Here is a 20,597-nt window from a genome sequence, read left to right on the forward strand (position 1 = left end):
AATGAAAGCAATTCTTTGTACTTTATATTAATTTTTAATGAAAATACTATTGCTACTCATTTCTGTTCATAACTCTTGCTTTAAAAATTACAAGCTTTTGTTATTTTCCTAAGGCAAACAGGACTTTTATATGACAAACTATATCCTCTTGCATTGCCCATTAATCCTTTTCAGCTTATGGAAGTCTCCAAAGCAGTATGTGACATCACAAAATGACTTCTACCTTGTGAAATTTAGACAGAGGCTAAGATTACATTCCTAGCTCTCTCTCTATATGTATATAAAGCAAAAGGCCAACTGGAAGGAGTTAGTGAGGCATTTCTGCTGACTTGAAGCTATTTTCTGCTCAGTAACTGCAAGAGAAATCTGCCAGGAGAACAGACTGAGATGCCAGTAAAAGAGTTATGTCACATGTAAACTCCAGCAATGTTACAGTGATAAAGACATGCCCACAATTCCAACACAGAGTTCACTCAGGTTGACAATAGCATTTTCAACACATTGCATTTTTTTTTATGCAAGCTGCAAACCCTTCTATATTTGCCAGTTCTACTCTTGCCTGTTTTGGCTCTGTTCTCTGGACCACAGTAGTTGTTGGTTCTTCTTTTAGAATGTAAATATTAAAATGGTGGGATTTTTTTTTCTTCCTTTCCTATCAGGATCCAGATACAAGAACATGGCATCATTATGTATATCAGCCAAAATATCTTGAACAGCAGAAAGTGGAAGAACTGGACCGTGAAAAAAAGTTAAAAGAAGATAGCCCCAGAAAAACACCTAATAAAGAAGCTTCTTTCTCTAGCCTTCCAGTTTCATTAAACAGCATTAAAGAAGAACCTAAGGAGATGAAGCGTTCTGAGTCTCAGCCACTGGAGGAGAACAAGATAAAAAATGATGATCAAAAGACTCCTGTAAACTGGAAGGAATCTCGGGGTACTAGAGTGGCTGTTTCCTCTCCAATGACTCAGCATCAGTCATATATACAGTACTTGCATGCTTACCCTTACCCACAAATGTATGATCCTAATCATCCTGCATACCGCGCTGTTTCTCCTGTTCTCATGCATAGTTATCCAGGTATGTATCAAATTAATCCGACTAGGTCCATCAGTTTTGACATTGTTTATTAGAAGCAAAGGAAAATTAGAAGCTTCAGAGATTCAATTTCTTTTGCAAAGATCTAGGAGTGAAATAAATTTAACATAAGTTATTATTTTTTATGAATTATCAGGATTTCCAAATATATTTCCACATCCATTGGCATTCTTCTGGGCTATTACACTCAGATAGTTGCTTGCCTATAAAATATTCTAAGCATTTACTCTCAGAACCATTACAGTTATTACTTCTTTCACTTAAATCCCTAAATGTTTGAAATAGCAATAGGTTCAGCCCTCTTTATAATTTTTTATTTGCCAGTTTCAAATAGCCACATTTGACAAGAAAAATCTAATCCCTTGAATACAATTTTTGTAATTTGCATTTCATGCATTTGAAATTGCCTTATCCCCAATAGTAACTTGAGAGTGCTTTTATTTTTTTATCTGTAGGTGCCTATCTCTCACCAGGATTTCATTATCCTGTTTACGGAAAGATGTCTGGGAGAGAAGAGGTGGAAAAAGTCAATACCAGCCCTAGCATCAGCGTAAAATCAACCACTGAATCTAAAGCACTGGATTTGTTGCAACAGCATGCCAACCAGTATCGTAGCAAGTCGCCTGTGGTAAGATATATCTTGTTCTTAAAGAATTGCATAAATTGGCATAACTGGAAGAGTGAGAGGGTTAACTTTAACTTGTATATCTAAATATTCATATTTGAGAACTAATCATGATTTAAGTTAGTTTGTGCTTTCTTTCAGGAACCAAAATTAAAGAGGCATGGGCCTACTATTAATTGCACTGTGTTCTGTTTCATTGTATTTTCTTCTAAATGATGCTTAAAAATCTCAAGGTACATAAAGCTGAAATAAGTTTTCAGACATTAATCAGAATAAGGAATGCAATAAAGCCTTTGCACCTCTCCTTAATTTTTGGAATGCCACCATCAAATTATAAAAAAAAAATCAGGTGTTTTTTAGATAGGTTGAAGAAAATTTAATCGCTGTAACAAAAGTTCTTCACCCAAATGTTTGATTAAAATAGTTGTCTTCTTTTTCAAGCCAGCTGGCTATAGCTTTTGTTAGTAGAGTAATTGGAATAATATAAGTGCAAGATGGTATAAGGCAGACAGGTCAAACTTGCGACGTCATGTGACATCATGCAATGTATCGGGACGGTTTTGCCATTGCCGGCAATGGGGTGGGTGCAGCTTCCGCGTGACACGTCTGGCCCGTGGGCCAGCAGTTTGACACCCCTGGTATAAGGTGTCAGTAGTTCATATGACAGGTTAAATGTAAAGTCTTCTTTGAATTATGCTCAGTTTTCTGATAACTGACAGACGTTGCATCTTGCTTATAGCCAGTTGAGGAGATAAATAAATGCTGTAAGTAAATAAACTTAATGGTTATTTCCATGTAGTTTTTTTGGCAGCAGAAGTGTTTTTTGTTTTTTTCTTCCCAATCTAAATTATAGTCTGGGATTCTTTGTTGGAAGAACTAACTTGATTCAACCATGCTTAGCTTTTAACATGAAAAGGTTGGCTAGATGTTGCCACCCACCTGGGATAGATTGGAGATACAAGACATTAACTAGAGCCTGAATAGCTCACATCTAGAAAAATGTGGAGTCATCCATTAATTTTTCTCAATATGTTTTGTTTTCAGCCTGTGGAAAAATCTACAGCTGAACGTGAGAGAGAAGCAGAAAGGGAACGAGATCGTCATTCCCCCTTTAGTCAACGGCATCTTCATACACATCACCATACACATGTTGGAATGGGCTACCCGCTAATTCCAGGTCAATATGACCCATTTCAAGGTGAGTGTCAGCTTTCCTAATATTGTTGATTATAAAAATACTTGGTTTTGATAGTGACCACATTGTTGATAGAACCTACTGTTTTTGCCAGGATATAGGTATAGAAATGCAATCTTAAAGCCAGCCCAACTGGTTCCAATGGCCAGAGTCATCTAAGGTGCAGTGGGCTGACTTAAAGGGTGCTATTTTCAGTTCTCTGCATGGCTGTAGGAAGGTGAGGAAATTAGGCAATTGGAGTGCATGTGTGTGTACGTGTGTTGTGTTGTGTTGGAGCTTCCATGGATTCAAAGACTGCCTTCAGCCATACCTAACTCTGTGGTGGCATTGTGAGCATGCCATTATTCTTGATCAGGTTTGGGTACATCATAACTTGGTTTGTTCATTCCTTCTGTTCTCCTTATTAAGCTTTTTTTGTCAACATACTGCAGCCAATAGGGCACCCTTATTAGCAGAATTGGGGGGAGGAGTCAGCTGATTTCCTGCCTAGTAGAAAGGTCTTTTGTCTTCCGAAACACCTCATTTTTGTATTGATAGGGAGTAAAGTTTGTTGGCTTACTACTGAGTAGGTATTATTAGGATTCTGCTGCTAATAAGCCAAATAGTGCATTATGGGTTTTTCAGGTAACAGGGTGAACTTACATTAAATTGATGTAAAATATGATTTTAAAAAAATGGGGAAAGGCCAAGTGAGAATAGTAGTAGTAGTAACAATAATAATATAATAATAAAGTTGGAAGGGACCTTGGAGGTCATCAAGTCCAACCCCCTGGTCAGGCAGGAAACCCTACACCATTTTAGACAAATGGCTGTCTAGTTTCCTCTTAAAAACTTGCAGTGTTGGAACATACACAACTTCTGGAGGCAGGTTGTTCCACTGATTAATTGTTCTAACTGTCAGGAATTTTCTCCTTAGTTCTAGGTTGCTTTTCTCTTTGGTTAGTTTATTAATGAGTAAGACCTCTGTTAGTCATTTAGTTCATATAGTTTTAGAGCCAAGATTGTTTTTATTAAATAATATATTACTGGAAGTTAATCATAAGCAGCATTTTTTTCTGCTGTTTTTTTTTTTTGCTATGTCCCTGTATTCTACTAATATTAAAGGCTATTTTTCTTACCTGCCCCAAAGAGCTTCTATGATGTTTATAGCTGAAAAAGTGTTAACTCATTATGTTCATTTAGTGCCCTGCCAATTTCTCTTTTGTGCAAAGTACTGACTGTGCGTCAGTGGTCCCATGTGCTTTATGGGATATTTATATGTGTTCAGAAAGAAAAACACTAAAATGATTGCTATTATGCAAGCATTATGTTTTGAGAAGGTATAACACCTTTGCTGTAACTCACTGTGACTTTTGATTCTTGTTGTTTCCTGGTGCCTATTATTTCTACTGAGCTTCCTATTCAGGAATTCATGCAAGCCATTTAGCACCATGCAGTGTAGTACTTGGAAAATAATACAATAAGGCAGAATGCCTTCTTTTCTTATAAAATGCCTATTAGGTGGAATCTGAAAAAAGGCATGCTGGTTAGAACAGCTAGGCAGGGTTTTCTCCAGCTTGCTTGCAGTAATTAGGTATGCCTTCTGCAGAAAATATAATGGCGCTGTTGTGATTCATGTCTTGTTAATATGGAGGTCTGTAGCTATTGTCGACTTTTGTGAGTACCAGCACACATGTCCTGAGATATACCATTTCACTTTTCTCCAGGGCTGACCTCTGCTGCCCTTGTTGCTACTCAGCAGGTGGCTGCTCAGGCATCTGCATCTGGTATGTTTCCTGCACAAAGAAGGTAAATATTGTGAACTATACTCGACTATCTTAATAGGAAGGAAAAGGAAAAATTGTTCCATATTTTGAGGGCAGTCTTTGTAGGAAAGATGCTTTGTCCGTTAATGAGAGCATCATCGTCCTCATCATAACATTTTCCACAGAGCTGTTACCGTAGCATAGTTAATTGATCACTGAAGCACGAAAATGCACCATCCTGTCCATCATGTAACAGCAAATCATTTAGATTTCCACAGAGTATGATTTAGCTGTGTGTGTGTAAGTGTGTGTGCCTGTGTGTATACATATGTTCATCTTTGTGATGTCATAAATCTGTAAGAAAAATGGGCACTTTGAGATAGCATATATTTTTAAATAAAATATCTGCATTTAAACAGGATTACCATTCAACCGTTCTTAGCAACTGGAAACCCTATCTATAAATAAATGTACATTAATTAACAGATAATTAAATATCTGTCTGGTTTGCTATAGCGTAACAGTATTTTCCCCACTTATTGAGACTGTTGATGTTACAGAGTTAGAAATAGAGTATTCTAAAAGGTTCTCTTGTTTTCTGTTTCTTTTCAGAGAATGATAAATCTGGACATGTACATCATCATGTGACTGGATCACATGAAAATAAGCGCTTTATTACAGACATCAGTTCCATGGTGTTAATTTGAAATGCCTTAATGGCAGGCAAAAACCAGTCATTTCATTTTTGTAAATTTCAGATTTTTATCTCAGAGTAACAAATGTTGCTGTATTTAGACTTATGTTTGTGTGTGTGTGTATACACACACATATATATACACACACATATACACACACACACATATATATATGTATGTGTATGTGTGTATATATATATATATATATATATATATATATATATATATATATATACGCATATATATTCTTTACTTTTTTGTATCTATAATTAGGCTCATACAAAGAGTCTAATACTAAATTGTAAACCACACAAGTAAATGAAAAAAAGTGTATTTGTCTTGTTTAGAAAGCGTTATCTACAAAAAGTTGGTTGTTCCTTTTTTTCTTCCTTTTTTCCTTTTTAAAAATTGTAAATAACTAATGTTATGTATCTGTGTGCCTGAAACTTGCATACTCTTCTAATATTGCCCACAACCTCAATAGAGGCTAACTGTGATAATGACGATGACACTTTGGTACAATTTAGATGTCCATTTGGTGGCTCCTATTAAGATGCATCAGTATAAAACGTTACTGTATTAACTGTTTCATTGTAATTGTGTATTGTGAAAAATATACATTTGGAAGGCATGGGCTTGCCAGTACCACAAAAACTGTGTTGTACATAATGTATAGATTTTAAAATGGGAAAATAATGAGCATCTGTGAATAATGAAATGTCTTTTTTTATAATCTTGAATGGCAAATAACCCAATAGCCTGCATACCAGAAGACGTCTGTGATTGTTCTATTACTTGAATAGTCCTGCAGTCTTTTTTTTAATGTTTACAATTATCCCGTTTTAGAAGAGAGACTTTAATGCCATTGCCTCGTTACTTGTTTTATGCTGTAATCTAGTTTATTTTATGTAAGATGTATATTGAATGCTTTCATTTTTATACTTGCCTTAAATAATTTGGCAATCAGAATTAAAAAAAAATGCTGTTTTTTGTATTTTCTGGTGTCACATGATTATTCAGAAATCGTTGCACATAGAACACTTTCTCATATTTATACAAGAATTTCTGATCAGAATTTGGGAAAGAAAATTCTAGTACAGAATACAGCGGAAGTTAAAATCCTATCTTTTATCTTTTCCTTTCTTAAACACAGTGTAATATGGACTCGATTGACATGCCCCTTAACTTTGGGACCCTGGGAACAGTCTGAGCAGTCTGGAAAGGGGCTTGTAGAATAAAATTTACAGCTAAAGAGTAGGATCATGCTGCTAGCTGGTGTTGAAATGGATTGCCACTGTCCAATCGCAGGGGGCAGGTTGTCTGTTCTTCCCCAGGTGATAATCTGCAATAGAAATAGGAAGGGTAGAATAATTAAAGTTTCTAAGTTTTGGGGTGGAATGCTGAAGGTGTCAGGAGAAAAAGAAATGGAAACTGAAGAAAAGCTAAGCTACCTCAGGAGGAAGAATGAAATTTTGGGACCCTTTTGAAACCTTGGTTATTATCATACAGCCCTTACTTGACCCTTTCAGGAGAATCATACCTGTTTGGGGCTTGGGTATTTTGCAATTGTTTTGGTTTATTTGTTTCTATAATTTAATAATGGACTTTACCGTGAGAGGAGCTGGCATCTATTCAGTTTTAAAGTAGTGGTATCATTCAAGCCAGAAAGGCAGTGAAAAATTGAGTTCCAGCTATATAGGTGAAATTGCTAAATGCAGAACTATAGTAGACTGAGGTTCCAGAGGCTCTGCTGAATTACCCAGCTAGAATGAGAATGTTTGATTTTTCAAGATTTAAGGCAAAAACTCCAGATCGGGTGAACAGAGCAATACTGGTGGATGTTGTCGCTCCTTCTCCTCTCACCAATTCCTGAGGCAGCATGTTGCATTGGTTAGTAGTAGTAGTAGTAGTAGTAATCCTGAATGTGGCATGGATTGACTACAAAAAGGCATTTGACTCTCTGCCACATGACTGGATAATCAAGTGCCTAGAAATAACAGGAGTCAGTAGAAACATCAGAAAATTTGTGCGAAGATCGATGGCACAATGGAAGACACAGTTGTAGATCAATGGTGAGAGACTGGGAGAGGTTAATATCAAGAGAGGAATATTTCAAGGAAATTCATTGCCACCATTACTATTTGTTATTGCACTGTTTCCTCTGTCAACAATACTGAATAACTCAGGACATGGCTATCAAATATCAAAAACATCTACCAGACTATCCCAACTCCTTTACATGGATGATCTGAAGCTGTATGGAAAAACATCATCTGAAATAGAATCGCTGCTCAACACTGTCCGTATATATAGCCAAGATATTATTATGGAGTTTGGCTTGGACAAATGTGCCACACTTACTATCAAACAAGGAAAAGTAGTGAAAACTGAAGGAATCCAGATGCCCCATGAAAATAACATTAAGAGTCTGGATGAGGAAGATTACTACAAATACTTGGGTATCCTTCAAGCTGACAACATCAAGCACACTGAAGTCAAGGAAAAGATTAGAGGTGAATACATCAAGAGAGTGAAGAAGATCTTAAAGTCCAAACTCAATGGAGGAAATACCATAAAGGCAATCAACACCTGGGCAATCCCAGTCATTAGGTACACAGCTGGAATAGTGGACTGGATTCAAGCAGAACTAAAAGCAATGGATAGGAAGACCAGAAAAATAATGACAATGAATCACACCCTTCATCCATGCAGTGACATTGACAGACTTTATCTACCAAGCAAATAGGTGGGCGTGGAATGCTACAAGTACATCAGATGGTTGAAGAAGAAAAAATGGCTTTGGAAGAATATCTGAAGAACAATGATGAAGATGCACTGAAATTAGTATATCAGGAAGGCTTACTGACTACTGGAGAGACCAAACTGGCCTACAAGAAAGATCAAATGAAGAACAGAATAGAGGCATGGGAAGACAAAGCACTATATGGCCAATACATGAAAAAAATAGCTGGGAAAGCAGATAATAATAAAACCTGGCAATGGCTAAGAGCAGGAAAATTGAAGAAAGAGACCGAGGGACTAATTCTGGCTGCACAAGACCAAGCCTTAAGGACAAATGCATACAAAGTCAAAATTGAGAAGACAGCAACAGACAGTAAGTGCCGCCTATGCAAGAAGCTGAAGAAACAGTGGACCACTTGGTAAGCTGTTGCAAGAAGATTGCACAAACTGATTACAAGCAGCGGCATGACAAAGTAGCAACAATGGTGCATAGGAAGATCTGCAAAAAATATCATTTGCCTGTAAGCAAAAACTGGTGGGATCATAAAATAGAGAAAGTCATAGAAAATGATAAAATTAAACTGCTCTGGGACTTCAGAATTCAAACAGACAAGCACCTACAACATACCACCCCAGACTTAACAATTGTCGATAAGAAAGACAAAAAAGTCTGGATAGTGGACGTGGCAGTGCCTGGAGACAGCAGAATAGAAGAGAAAGAACTGGAGAAGATAACAAAATACAAAGATCTACAAATAGAAATAGAAAGACTGTGGCAAAAGCAAGCAAGGGTAGTACCAATAGTCATAGGCGCCTTGGGTGCAATCCCAAAACAACTGGAGCACCACTTGAACACCATTGGCATTGACAAATTTGCCATTAGTCAATTGCAAAAGGCGGCCTTACTAGAAACTGCTTCCATCCTGCGACGATACCTATAATACCATCAAACATCCACATCTGCCTATCTCAGGTCCTGGGTAAGGACTCGATAGATAGACAAAATGCCAAATCCAGTCTGAACATCTGGCTGACTGTGCGATGATCCATAATAATAATAAAGTTGGAAGGGATCTTGGAGGTCATCAAGTCCAACCTCCTGCTCAGGGAGGAAACCCTACACCATTTCGGACAGATGGCTGTCCAGTTTTTCTTAAAAACTTCCAGTGTTGGAGCATTCACCGCTTCTGGAGGCAGGTTGTTCCATTGGTTAATTGTTGTAACTGTCAGGAAGTTTCTCCTTAGTTCTAGGTTGCTTCTCTCCTTGATTAATTTCCATCTGTTGCTTCTTGTCCTGCCCTCAGGCACTTTGGAGAATAGCTTGACTCCCTCTTCTTTGTGGCAGCCCCTGAGATATTGGAACATTGCTATGATGTCCCCCCTCGTCCTTCTCTTCGTTAAACTAGACATACCCAATTCCAGCAACCGTTCCTTATATGTTTTAGCCTCCAGTCCACTAATCATCTTTGTTGCTCTTCTCTGTACTCTTTCTAGAGTCTCAGCATCTTTTTTACATTATGGTAACCAAAACTGGATGCAGTATTCCAAGTATGGCCTGACCAAGGCATTGTAAAGTGGTATTAATACTTCACGTGATCTTGATTCTTGTTGTTGTTAATTGCGAAGTCGTGTCCGACCCATCACAACCCCATGGATTTCCTTTTAGTACTGTCCATGGGGTTTTCATGGCAAAGATACTGGAGTGGTTTGCCATTTCCTTCTCCAGTGGATCACATTTTGTCAGAACTCTCTGCTATAACCTGTCCGTCTTGGGTGGCCCTGCACAGCATAGCTTATAGCTTCATTGAGTTACGCAAGCCCCTTCGCCACGACAAGGCAGTAATCCATAAAGGGGGATCTTGATTCTATCCCTCTGTTAATGCAGCCCGGCACTGAGTTGGCTTTTTTTTGGCAGCTGCAGCACACTGCTGGCTCATATTTAAGTGATTGTCGACTAGGACTCCGAGATCCCTCTCACAGTTACTACTATTGAGCAAGGTACCCCCTATACTATACTTGTACATTTGTTTTTTCTTGCCTAAATGATGAACGTTACTTTTTTCACCATTGAATTTCATTTTGTTAGATAGTGCCCAATATTCAAGTCTGTCCAGGTCCTCCTGTATCTTAAGCCTGTCTTCTGGAGTGTTGGCTATTCCTGCCAGCTTGGTGTCATCCACAAATTTTATGAGTTCCCCATGTATCCCCTCGTCCAAATCGTTGATGAAGATGTTGAAGAGCACTGGGCCTAGAACAGAGCCCTGGGACACCCCACTACACACATCCCTCCATGCAGTTCCATTGAGGACCACACACTGAATATGACCCGTCAGCCAACTACAAATCCATCTGGTGGTGATGCTGTCTAACTCACTTTTTTCTATCTTATCGAGTAGTAGGTTGTGATCTACTTTATCAAATGCCATACTGAAATCCAAGTAAATGATATCCACAGTATTCCTCTGATCCACTAATTGTATCACTTGGTCAAAGAATGCAATAAGGTTTGTCTGGCATGAACTGTTTTTGACAAACCCATGTTGGTTTTTAGTAGTGATTTTGTTTGCCTCTAGGTGTTCGCTGATTCGTTGTTTGATTATCTTTTCCAGAATCTTCTCAGGTATTGAGGTCTGTAATTTCCTAGGTCCATTTTTTTTCCTTTTTTGAAGATGGGAACTACATCAGCTCTTTTCCAGTCCTCTGGTAGTTCCCCAGTGCTCCAAGATCTTTGAAAAATATAGTTCAGTGGTTCTGAGATCACATCTGCCAGTTCCTTGAGAACCTTGGGGTGTAATCCATCTGGTCCTGGTGATTTGAACTCGTCTAGGCTGGACAGGTGCTCACTTATCATTTTCTTGCCTATCTTAACTTGTGTTTCTATAATGTTTTTTATGGCACTATTTTTGATAGGTTGATCTGTTTTTTCCCTTTGTGTAAAGACAGATGCAAAAAACGAATTAAATAGTTCTGCTTTCTCCCTATTGCTTGTCACCTTGCCACTTTCGCCCACCAATAGACCAATCATTTCCTTCACTTTTTTCTTGTTTTTTACATGTTGAAAGAAGCTTTTTTTGTTATTTTTTACTTTGGTCGCAAGCCTTAGTTCATTTTGAGCCTTGGTTTTCTTCACTTCATCTTTGCAGGCTCAGGCTATTTGTTGATATTCTGATTTAGTTATGTGCCCCTCTTTCCACTTTCTATACTTGTCCTTTTTATCTTTCAATTTATCAGAGAGTTCTTTGTGCAGTCAGGCTGGTTTCTTTTGAGAGCTGTTATTTTTTCTCTTTGTTGGTATTGTGCTAGACTGGGCTTCTATTATCTCGCTTTTCTGAATTTCCCAAGCTTCTTGAGTTGTTTTCCCCTGGAGGATTCTCATCCATGGAATCCTTCCCGTGCCCTCTCTAAGTTTATTGAAATTAGCTCTCTTGAAGTCCAAGACTCTAGTTTGACTATGTTTTATTGCTTGTGCTTCCATAATGTTGAATTCCAATATTGCATGATCACTACCTTCCAAGGTTCCTGTGGCTTCAACACCCAATCTTCCCAGTGCTTTCCTATTCCTCAGCTGCTGCTGGCCTTGCTTTCCTATTCTCATTCCAGAAACAATCTTTGCGGAAAACAAAATAGTCCTACTGTAAAAATTAGACCCAAACACCTAAAATGTGTTTAGAAACAACTTCTTTATGCATTTAACTTGTTGTGTATGCCTCATCAGCCTCATTTTTCCATGTTTACAGTATTTCCATCTATCTATAGATTATATAGCAGTTAAGATTATCAGGTCAAAATTCAAATCCCTATTAATTCACTCCCAGCTAAGTGACTTTTAGACAGACTTGATAACTAATCAATCCCATAGGATTATTGTGAAGATAACATGGTATGTTAAACTATGTACATGTATGTGTTCTCTTGCTTTCCTTCAAGAAACTGTAACATTAAAAATCTAAAAATATTAATGAGATTCAGTGGCAACTATTCTTGAATGGATATTGAACAATTCAAGTTTTGTTAAAATTTGATTCTGAATAACCTTCCTGACCTTCCTTAATTAGAATGGCTTCTTAATTATGCCCTTTCTCCACATCTTCCACAATAAGAAGCAAAACAGTTCCTTTGACTTCTCTATCAGTATTCTTTTTATATCTCACGTCCTTGGCATCTTAAATTATTTTTAAAGCATTAAAACATACAGCAGACTTATAACTTTCACTAGTTAAAGGGTTCTGTTGTTGTTCTATTTAATTCTTGCTAGAATTTTGTTTTTTTAAATTTGGTTCATTTGACTCTTTCAAAGAAGAGATCATGTCTGTTTCATGTACCATAGATGGTTCTGATTGGGATTGTAAGACAGACAGCAATTAATCCACAAGAAGAAGGGATTCATAAAGTTTACACTTTTAATTGACAATTAAAAATTAATTGACAATTTTTAAACTGTACAGCTTATATAAAAATGTTACTAACATAAAATGCCCACAATACTTCAAACTGAGGAATCAAATGATAAAATGTTATTGTAAAAAACTAATATATATATATATATGCCTAGAGTGGAATGAACATTACATTCTTGTCCTTGTGGTTTTGCAAAGCTATATTCAACCTCTTTAATGACTAGCAATCAGAATTATCAATTTAACAACACTGACCTGCTCTTCTTTTCTTGAATATTTAGATGCTAATATATAGGCTTTAATGCTCTACAATTTAATGTTTATCAAGGAAAAGGTAACTGAAAAAGGTATCATTGTGGAACTTGTTTGTGGAGTCAGTATTGTATTCCCCACTAATAAAAACTTAAAAGGGGTTTACATTAAAATGTCTAATTGATTTTCACCTTAGTATTAAGAATTCTGGTATAATATATCTGGTGATATAATTTAAAACTGCCCAAAATTAAGTAAAATATTATTACCCCAATGAATGGAGAAGATAATTTTTAGAGATTTATAACATTTTTGCACCCAAAAGAAAGTATCCAAATTATTCCTGTGTTAAGTTCTACCCTATATTGTTTACTTGATATATATTTATTTTTTTTAATTAGAATTTTTTTTATTGTATCATTGCAAGCTATTTTAAAAATACACAAAATACAAAAAGAAAACTACAACAAAATACAAAAACATACAAAAATATAATAACAATATTAAGCAAAATCAAGAGGAAAATTATGCATCATCAACTCTATATCAAGCAATACTGTACATGACAATTTCAAATTGGTAAATGATTTACCTGTTAGCACTCCCTTTTCTACCCTGGTACCTGGTTAGAACAGCAAGTGGGGTGTGGGTGTGGGTATGGGTATGTTGCCATTACCCCTTCCTAAGATGAGAGAGGGTGGCTGGCCCAAGGTCACTCAGCTAGCTTTGTGTCTTAAGCAGTGGTGGGATTCAGATATGTGAACAACCAGTTCTCTGTGGGGATGCTGCTTTCAGAAGTCCATTGTGGGCCTGGGCAACAAAAAATTAGCTACCAGTTCTGCCGAAGTGGTGCAAACCAGCTTAAGACAGGACTAGAACTCACAGTCTCCTAGTTTCAATCAAGTTCAAGTCATTACTCAACTACAAGCTAAAGAGACTGGACAGTCAGAATCTTCCTTTTTTGCCTCATGAGATTGCTGTGATCCTTAATGATAACATTTCCACAGTTGCCCTGTAACATATGAATTGCAGTTCTATAATATATGGAGTGACTCAGTCGGAAAACTGCCTTATGCTTTCTTTAAAACTATCCACATGTCGACTGCAAAAATCTGGATGGTCATTAGAGAGCAGCAAAGAAATACCATAAATAATGTGGAGTCTGGCATTCCGGATATAATAGCCCCAAGTTTCCTGCTTTGAATTCTGTAATTCCACAATTTAATTAATGGAAGTATTGTTTTCCACTTCACTTTGAAAATGTGCTTCATTTTAAATACTGTAACTCATGCTAAAAAGAGCATAATAATCAGATGAATAGATAAGTGGGATTTTATAGCTAGGATGAAAAAGGAGGTATTTTCTCCAGCTCCTTGAAGTCCCTCTCAGAATGCAAAAGTCCCAAATATTCACCACCACCCTTGTTTTTGATGGGTGGCATGTTTGGAATTTTGTAGAAGTAGGTTAAAGAAATAAAAGTGATACCTTAACTCTTCAAAGTTTCATGACTTAAGGACTCCTCCCCCCCAAAAAAAGGCCCTATCCCACTCTTCTGCAAAATGAAACTTTTGACATGTCATGTAATAGTTCCTCAAACCTGTTGGATATATCACTCCCTTTGTCCAAACTGTTTATTTTTATGATGAAGAATCAAGGAAGGGATCAGTTGATACTGTATTTTCCCTCTCTGTTCTGCTGCCATGACGTACATAAAAGAGTCAAGGCTGGAATAACCCAAGGCCACTCTCTTTGGGACTTTCCATGCTAATTACAAGCAGAATTCTTTCCAGTGTCTCTGCAAAGTTTTATATATGAACTTTCTATGGGGGAGAGAGAGAAAGAGAGAGAAATGTCATATAAATTGTTCTTTGATAGCATCGCTTGTCTCTTTATCTCTTGCCTATTATTTATGTCTTTCTCCCTGCTATTGCCTGCCTTTGTCTCATTTTATCAATGAACTCTTTTGTTGTTTGCCAATGTTTAATAATAAAGCTATATTTTTGGCTAGCTGAACTAAGTGGTATGTATGCTTGCTCTGTTCTGATAGAGAGAAAGTGCTGGGTGCAAACCAAACTGGAAATTGCTCATAGTACAAAGCTAAAATAGCTACAAAATTGAAATCCTTAATGTGACAGAAGGGAATGCTTATTAAACAAGAGAAAGCATGTTAAATCTATTGAATATTAAGGAAATTAAATGAAATGGGATTTAGTTTTTGTTTGGGACTTCTCCACAGCTATTTGAAGTATAGCCCCTGAGATATCACTTAATGGTCAAATGAGGCTCTTGGCCTATTAAAAAGTTGTATAACCCTGTCTTAGAAGCTAGTAGCAGTTCTCAGAGAGATGTTTTCTACAAACATTTCTTTCTCTTATATACATGCAAATACATTCAATAGCAGCAATTAAATACTTACTAAGAATTTCCATTATGGAAAAAAAATAAACTACTATAACTACTTTTGTTTATTTTTACTTATATTTGTTAATCTCCTCATAAACTATAATAAAAATGTATTCTAAAACTTTTTTAAAAAAAACATCATGCATCCCTCAATCAATTTCTAGCAATGAATTTATTTAGGCAACCAGATGGAGTAAAAATGGATAGGTTTCACAATTTTTTTTCTCAAAAACACAACCTCCCAACAGAATTTGACAGTTTTAAAACTGACATCCCTATTATGATTTATGAGAAGATAAAACATACAAAATACTCAACTGCTAGGGTGTTTATTTAAGGTTAGAATTAAACACAAGTAATAATTATAAAACTGGCAGCATAGTAGTATAAGGCAAAGTTTCAACTGTTCTTTGATGATAAAGGCACAGCCTCCTTGTAAAAGGAATGCATCAATATCTTGTTCCAGTGGGGCTGAAGGCAATGTGTTGAAACAAGCTAAGATGAAAAGCTGTCATATTTTACAGCTTTAGCCAGAGCAAAAGCTTAGCTTAGATTTCCCTTCTGAAAGCAAAAATTGCTCTTAGTTTAATCTCTCCTTAAACCAATGTCTTTTTTTGTCATCTAACAACTCTTTAGCTTTAGGGAAACCTAAAGAAGGATAGACTATAGTTCCATCAACAAGGTTTTCTTCCAAGTTGAATGAAAATAATGTAACTAAATCAGTGGGGCTAAGTGTTCTTGGGCTTCTATTGAAAGTGCTTCTAAGAAAAAGGTAGCACTGGAAAGCTCCAAAATTAGATTTCAAGAATTTATATTGAAGTGCTTCCCAGAAGCAGACATAGTGTTCTTATAGATTTAGACCTTTGTGACATCAAATATCAATGTTATATAAAATCACCAAAAATATTATTTCTCAGTGTTATTTGGTAGTGCTAAATTAAACAGTACCAAATATAAATAAATCCATGTTAAAGCCAGCCTACTTTCTACTAGTAAGCTGTTTTTAACTCTCTAAACAATCCCAGCATTTGAAGGGAGATGTCTTGTATAAAATTTGCCAATTACTCTAAATAAGATGGTTGGACAATACTCTGACAGATCCACTATATCCACAGAACCATAAATTCTTTTAGCATCTCTCTTCTTTCTATTTAGTACAACTTTTTTTAATGAATTCTAAAAAACAGCATATACACATTTCGAAGGAGCGGATACCCATTAATAAGAGGATTGAGTTGTCCTATATTGTGCATCATACATGTACCTTAATCAACTCAAGAAACCAATATTTAAAAAAAAACACATAGTTTAATAGATACAAATATACCAACCCCTTTAATCTACATCTTTCACTCATTGGCACCTGTAAAACCCATGAAGTGATTCAGTTCAATCTCTGCTAGTTTTAGTAATTTGGACTGTTATGTCTGTGTAACAGCAAGCAGGATTATATAATCCAGCTTGACATTGTGAACTGCTCAGAGAATGCTGTAGTAAAACACTGTGGAACAGTATATAAGTCTAAGTGCTATTGCTATTGCTATCCATAAAGGAGATAACACCTCTTTTGGAAACCCAGCAAGATATGTTACAGGATAGAAGCCTGATGATATTCCTGGTCAGGAATAAACAAACTGCATTCTTTGCAATGAGAATTTTAAACCAGCTTAGGTGAAGGAGGATGTTAACTAAGAAAAGGCTTTCTGGACCAGGTCTTTGGAAATCCCAAATTGATGAATTAGATCAGTGTTGCCTATAGATTATCTTCTTTACTTCCTACATCCCCCTTCTCTGCTGGCCTCAGTCTCCTGGGGACCCAGAAAAACTCCAGGTCAGGTAGTGAGAACAAATGGAATATTCACTGCTCTGCCCTTCTGCTGCCAATTCTCCTTTATCACTAGATGTCCCACTATGCAACTGTACAATTCCTCACCTCCATCCCATTCCTTCTGAAGCTTAGACTGGGCTTTCTGGTTGTTTCTGCATCCTATTCCATCAGTTTGGCAATCCCAAAATAGCTGGAGCTGGAAAAGATTCTCCACCCCCTCTTTGTCTTCTGTGGCACCCTCTACTTCAAGAAACTCAGAATCATGTTCCATTCTAACACATCCATATCCTTATAACAGTGATAGTTCATGTGTGAATGGAGTTTCCTTGAGAATAGCAGATGAAACACATGCAATTTGTGGGACATACATGTTTGTTGTAGTCTCTTTGATTTTGGATAGTCTTCACTGAATCAAGAATTCTAAATAGTCTCCAGAATATCCTTCAATTCATACTTCTGCTCATCATGATTGGAGGAAGTGGAACTGTTCTAATCCATGAGATGCAGGTAAAACAGCTTCTGCACAAGCAATAATCAATGGAAAACAAGATGAATCTTCATCAATGTCAGCAATTGCAAACAAAAATTTGCTAGTCCACTAGGAAAGGGCCAATTTATTTCAAATACTGTACACCTTCTTGGAGAATTGGGCAAAAGACAAAAACTTTGTACAAACCACACCAAATCTGTTTAGCAATGTTCCAAAGATGAATCCATGGATTCCAAAGAAATACTATTACCAACCTAATCCAAAGGGAAACACCCCCCAAGAACCGAGACATAGAACGACATTGCCCTCCTCCCCTACATCAAAGGCACCACAGATAAAATCAGCAAAATTCTCCACAAACACAATATCAAGACAGCCTTTGGCACCGACCAAAAAATAGCCAACATCTTAAGAAACCCCAAAGACATGATCCAGCTAGAAAACCAAGGAATCTATGAAATGCCATGCAAAATCTGCCCAGCCACATATATTGGACAAACTAATAGGAGAATAAATGCACACATCACAGAACACAAGAACGCAGTCAGAAAAGAAGAAAAAACTTCCTCTTCCAGCACCGTAAAGCCACAGGACATGAAATTGATTTTGAAGGAACCAAACTAATCTTCAAAACTGAACACCACAACAAGAGAATAATTATGGAAGCCATCGAAATAGAAAAACACCCCCACAACATGAATAAACGTGATGATACCTCCCGCCTACCAGACATCTGGAAACTAGCCCTAATCAACAAATGAGTCCTAGCCACGAAAACTGACACCGGACCCAGAACAACACAGTACACCACTACCATTTATTCTCACCAGACCCAAACCCAAGGCCAAACCCATCCCTCAGACGAAATGCAACCACCATCCAGAAGCCAAACCATAATGACATCACCAGCTGCTGCACCTCCCTCTGACCCCCACACAAAGCCATGAACACAGAGCTAGGCCGCAAACTCAGAGCCAAACCAAAGCCCGGTATGTTACTTCACATCCTTCTGCCCTGGATATCAAACCACAGGAGGTTACAATGCTAAAGCTCAGGATGTTACAACACAGCCTACCACCCAGGATAGTGCAACACAGAACTCAGGATATCACTACACTAGATCTCAGGATGTCATCACACAACCCATTACCCAGGTCATTACAACACAAAAGACTAATGGGCACACAGCCAGCTACTCAGGATATTACAAAACAGCCGAACAATCCACAAACAATAACTCCAACACAGCCAATCAACCCTCCTACAGCAACTAAGCCAGCACTCTACACACCCCCACCAATATTTATAGAGAGATGGCAGCTCTGATCACACTTTGCTCGCACAAAAACGAAGCCGAAGACCCCAGCCTGAAGATGACGAGTGGGACCTCGTCGAAACGTCGCCAAGATACTCTCAATCTTACACGGGAAAAGACCCGAATACGCCAAGACCTGCATACCTATACCCATGAAAATCTACAAAAACAAATATATATTTATATTTAACATAAACATCTTAATATTTGGTAAACAGCATGTTGTCTGGGCTTATATTTACAAAGTAATCACTAACAATCAGTTTCTGTATTCCAAAGTCCACATAATAACTTTGCTTGATTCAAACAAGTGTTTAATTTTTAAATATTCCCTCTGATACACCCCATCATCTAATTCCTCAATTCTCACTTTAACCCTCTTCTTTTGCCAAGCATCTTTCCCAATCAGCATATTCCATTGAATCAAAGACTCTTTCCATAATCTTGTAAATGTTTTTGTGAATATAATAGGCAAATCAAACATCATATCTTTGTAAAAAGATTTTGCCCCTTTATATTCATTGAAGATTTCTCTCATCATCCCTTGACTCCCTTTTTCTTGTGGTATTCCCAATGGCTCTGCAATCCATTTTGTCAAATCTTTTTTCTTATCCTCAAATTCACTTTGTAGTCTTAGAGTACAAGTTATCTTTTCCATGTCCAATGTTTCTTGTAAGTTCTTCTCCACTTGAGTCTCCACTAGTTTATATTCAGTTGTCTATTTTACATGATCTCTCTCTCTTTTTGTTTTCTGATCATTTATTTGTTGTGACATTAAACTGAGAATACATTCATTTAAATTTTCAAATTCATTTTTAATTTCGTGGTTTGAAATTAATATCATTTGTATTTGTTGTAACACAACATACATTTCCTCCTTTATTTTTTCTTGATATGTTCTTTTTGCAGACCTCTGATGCTCCATAATGATCAAAAATGATCTCTGCCAATCACTTTAAAGTCACAATTTAAAAAATATTTATAATCCAGGAAGATCAATTTTTTCTAAGTTTTATAGTTCTCTCTTTGTAGAAAGTCCACATTGTTTTCTTTTCTTTTGTTAGAGCTGTTCTTTGTTTAATCAAAGCCCTGAAGGTCACAACAACAGGGTTTTCTTTCTGGACTGTATATTTAGGGCAGTATTTTCATGCACCACTAGATGTCAGCACCAGTCCATCTTTCAATTTTCTGTATTTTTATTCCCTGTACATGTAATTCACCGCTTCCCTTTAGATGAGGGTGGAGTAAAGATACCTCCTCTCACTTTCATAGGATTTCTACTTCTGGGTTTTTTCTTTTTTTTTTTTTCAAAAGATCAATCAGGTAGAAAAGAGAGAATCAATATTTTTACCCAGTTCAATCATGCTGTTTACAATCATGCTTAGTTTAGTGCTTTTGGGATTTGGCTGCATGTAGTGTGGGCTAAACTCATGAATGATGCTAGCCTTTCTTCTCTTGGTTTTGGGAGAAGGAGAGCTTTCCCCAGACGTTCGGATCGACCACCCTCTCCCCAGGATCAGCGGGGCTTCCCTCCTTCCTTGCCACCTCTCTGGGGTGGCTTTGGGCCCATTTAGGGTCCCCAAACAGAGAGAAATCAGCTGTAGGGCACAGAGCTTCGCGATCCCTCGGCTGTCTCGCCAGCTGAGCAGAACCGGAAGCCTGCCTGCTTATATATCTGTTGCATGCCCTCCTATTCCCAAACCAATGAGAGCCATTCAATCTACCTTGCATCATTTGCTCAACAATTTCCTAAACATATATTTTTTTATGCATGCAGCAACACAATGGCAACTCAGTGTACTCAAATTCACAACT

The 20,597-nt window shown here is 37.1% G+C and overlaps 1 protein-coding gene across 5 annotated transcripts in view; it reads left to right on the plus strand.

Moving 5' to 3' along the window:
• ZNF608 (zinc finger protein 608) overlaps window positions 1-6,349 on the plus strand; it is a 147,346-nt gene extending 140,997 nt beyond the window's left edge. For 3 of the 5 annotated variants that reach the window (XM_039334170.1, XM_039334171.1, XM_039334172.1), the window contains exons 6-9: window positions 660-1,077; window positions 1,551-1,723; window positions 2,765-2,918; window positions 5,273-6,349. In XM_039334170.1, the coding sequence (XP_039190104.1) occupies window positions 660-1,077; window positions 1,551-1,723; window positions 2,765-2,918; window positions 5,273-5,367 (840 nt within the window). In that variant the 3' untranslated portion in view covers window positions 5,368-6,349. Of the gene's footprint in view, window positions 1-659; window positions 1,078-1,550; window positions 1,724-2,764; window positions 2,919-4,621; window positions 4,708-5,272 lie in introns of those variants that run through there. The other 2 variants (XM_039334173.1, XM_039334174.1) reach the window with 2 other exon arrangements.
• Window positions 6,350-20,597: the final 14,248 nt, after the last annotated feature.

Source organism: Crotalus tigris, unplaced genomic scaffold (assembly GCF_016545835.1).
Source record: "Crotalus tigris isolate CLP2741 ecotype Arizona unplaced genomic scaffold, ASM1654583v1 scf7180000017628.32516253702:7417878, whole genome shotgun sequence".
Lineage (NCBI taxonomy): Eukaryota > Metazoa > Chordata > Lepidosauria > Squamata > Viperidae > Crotalus > Crotalus tigris.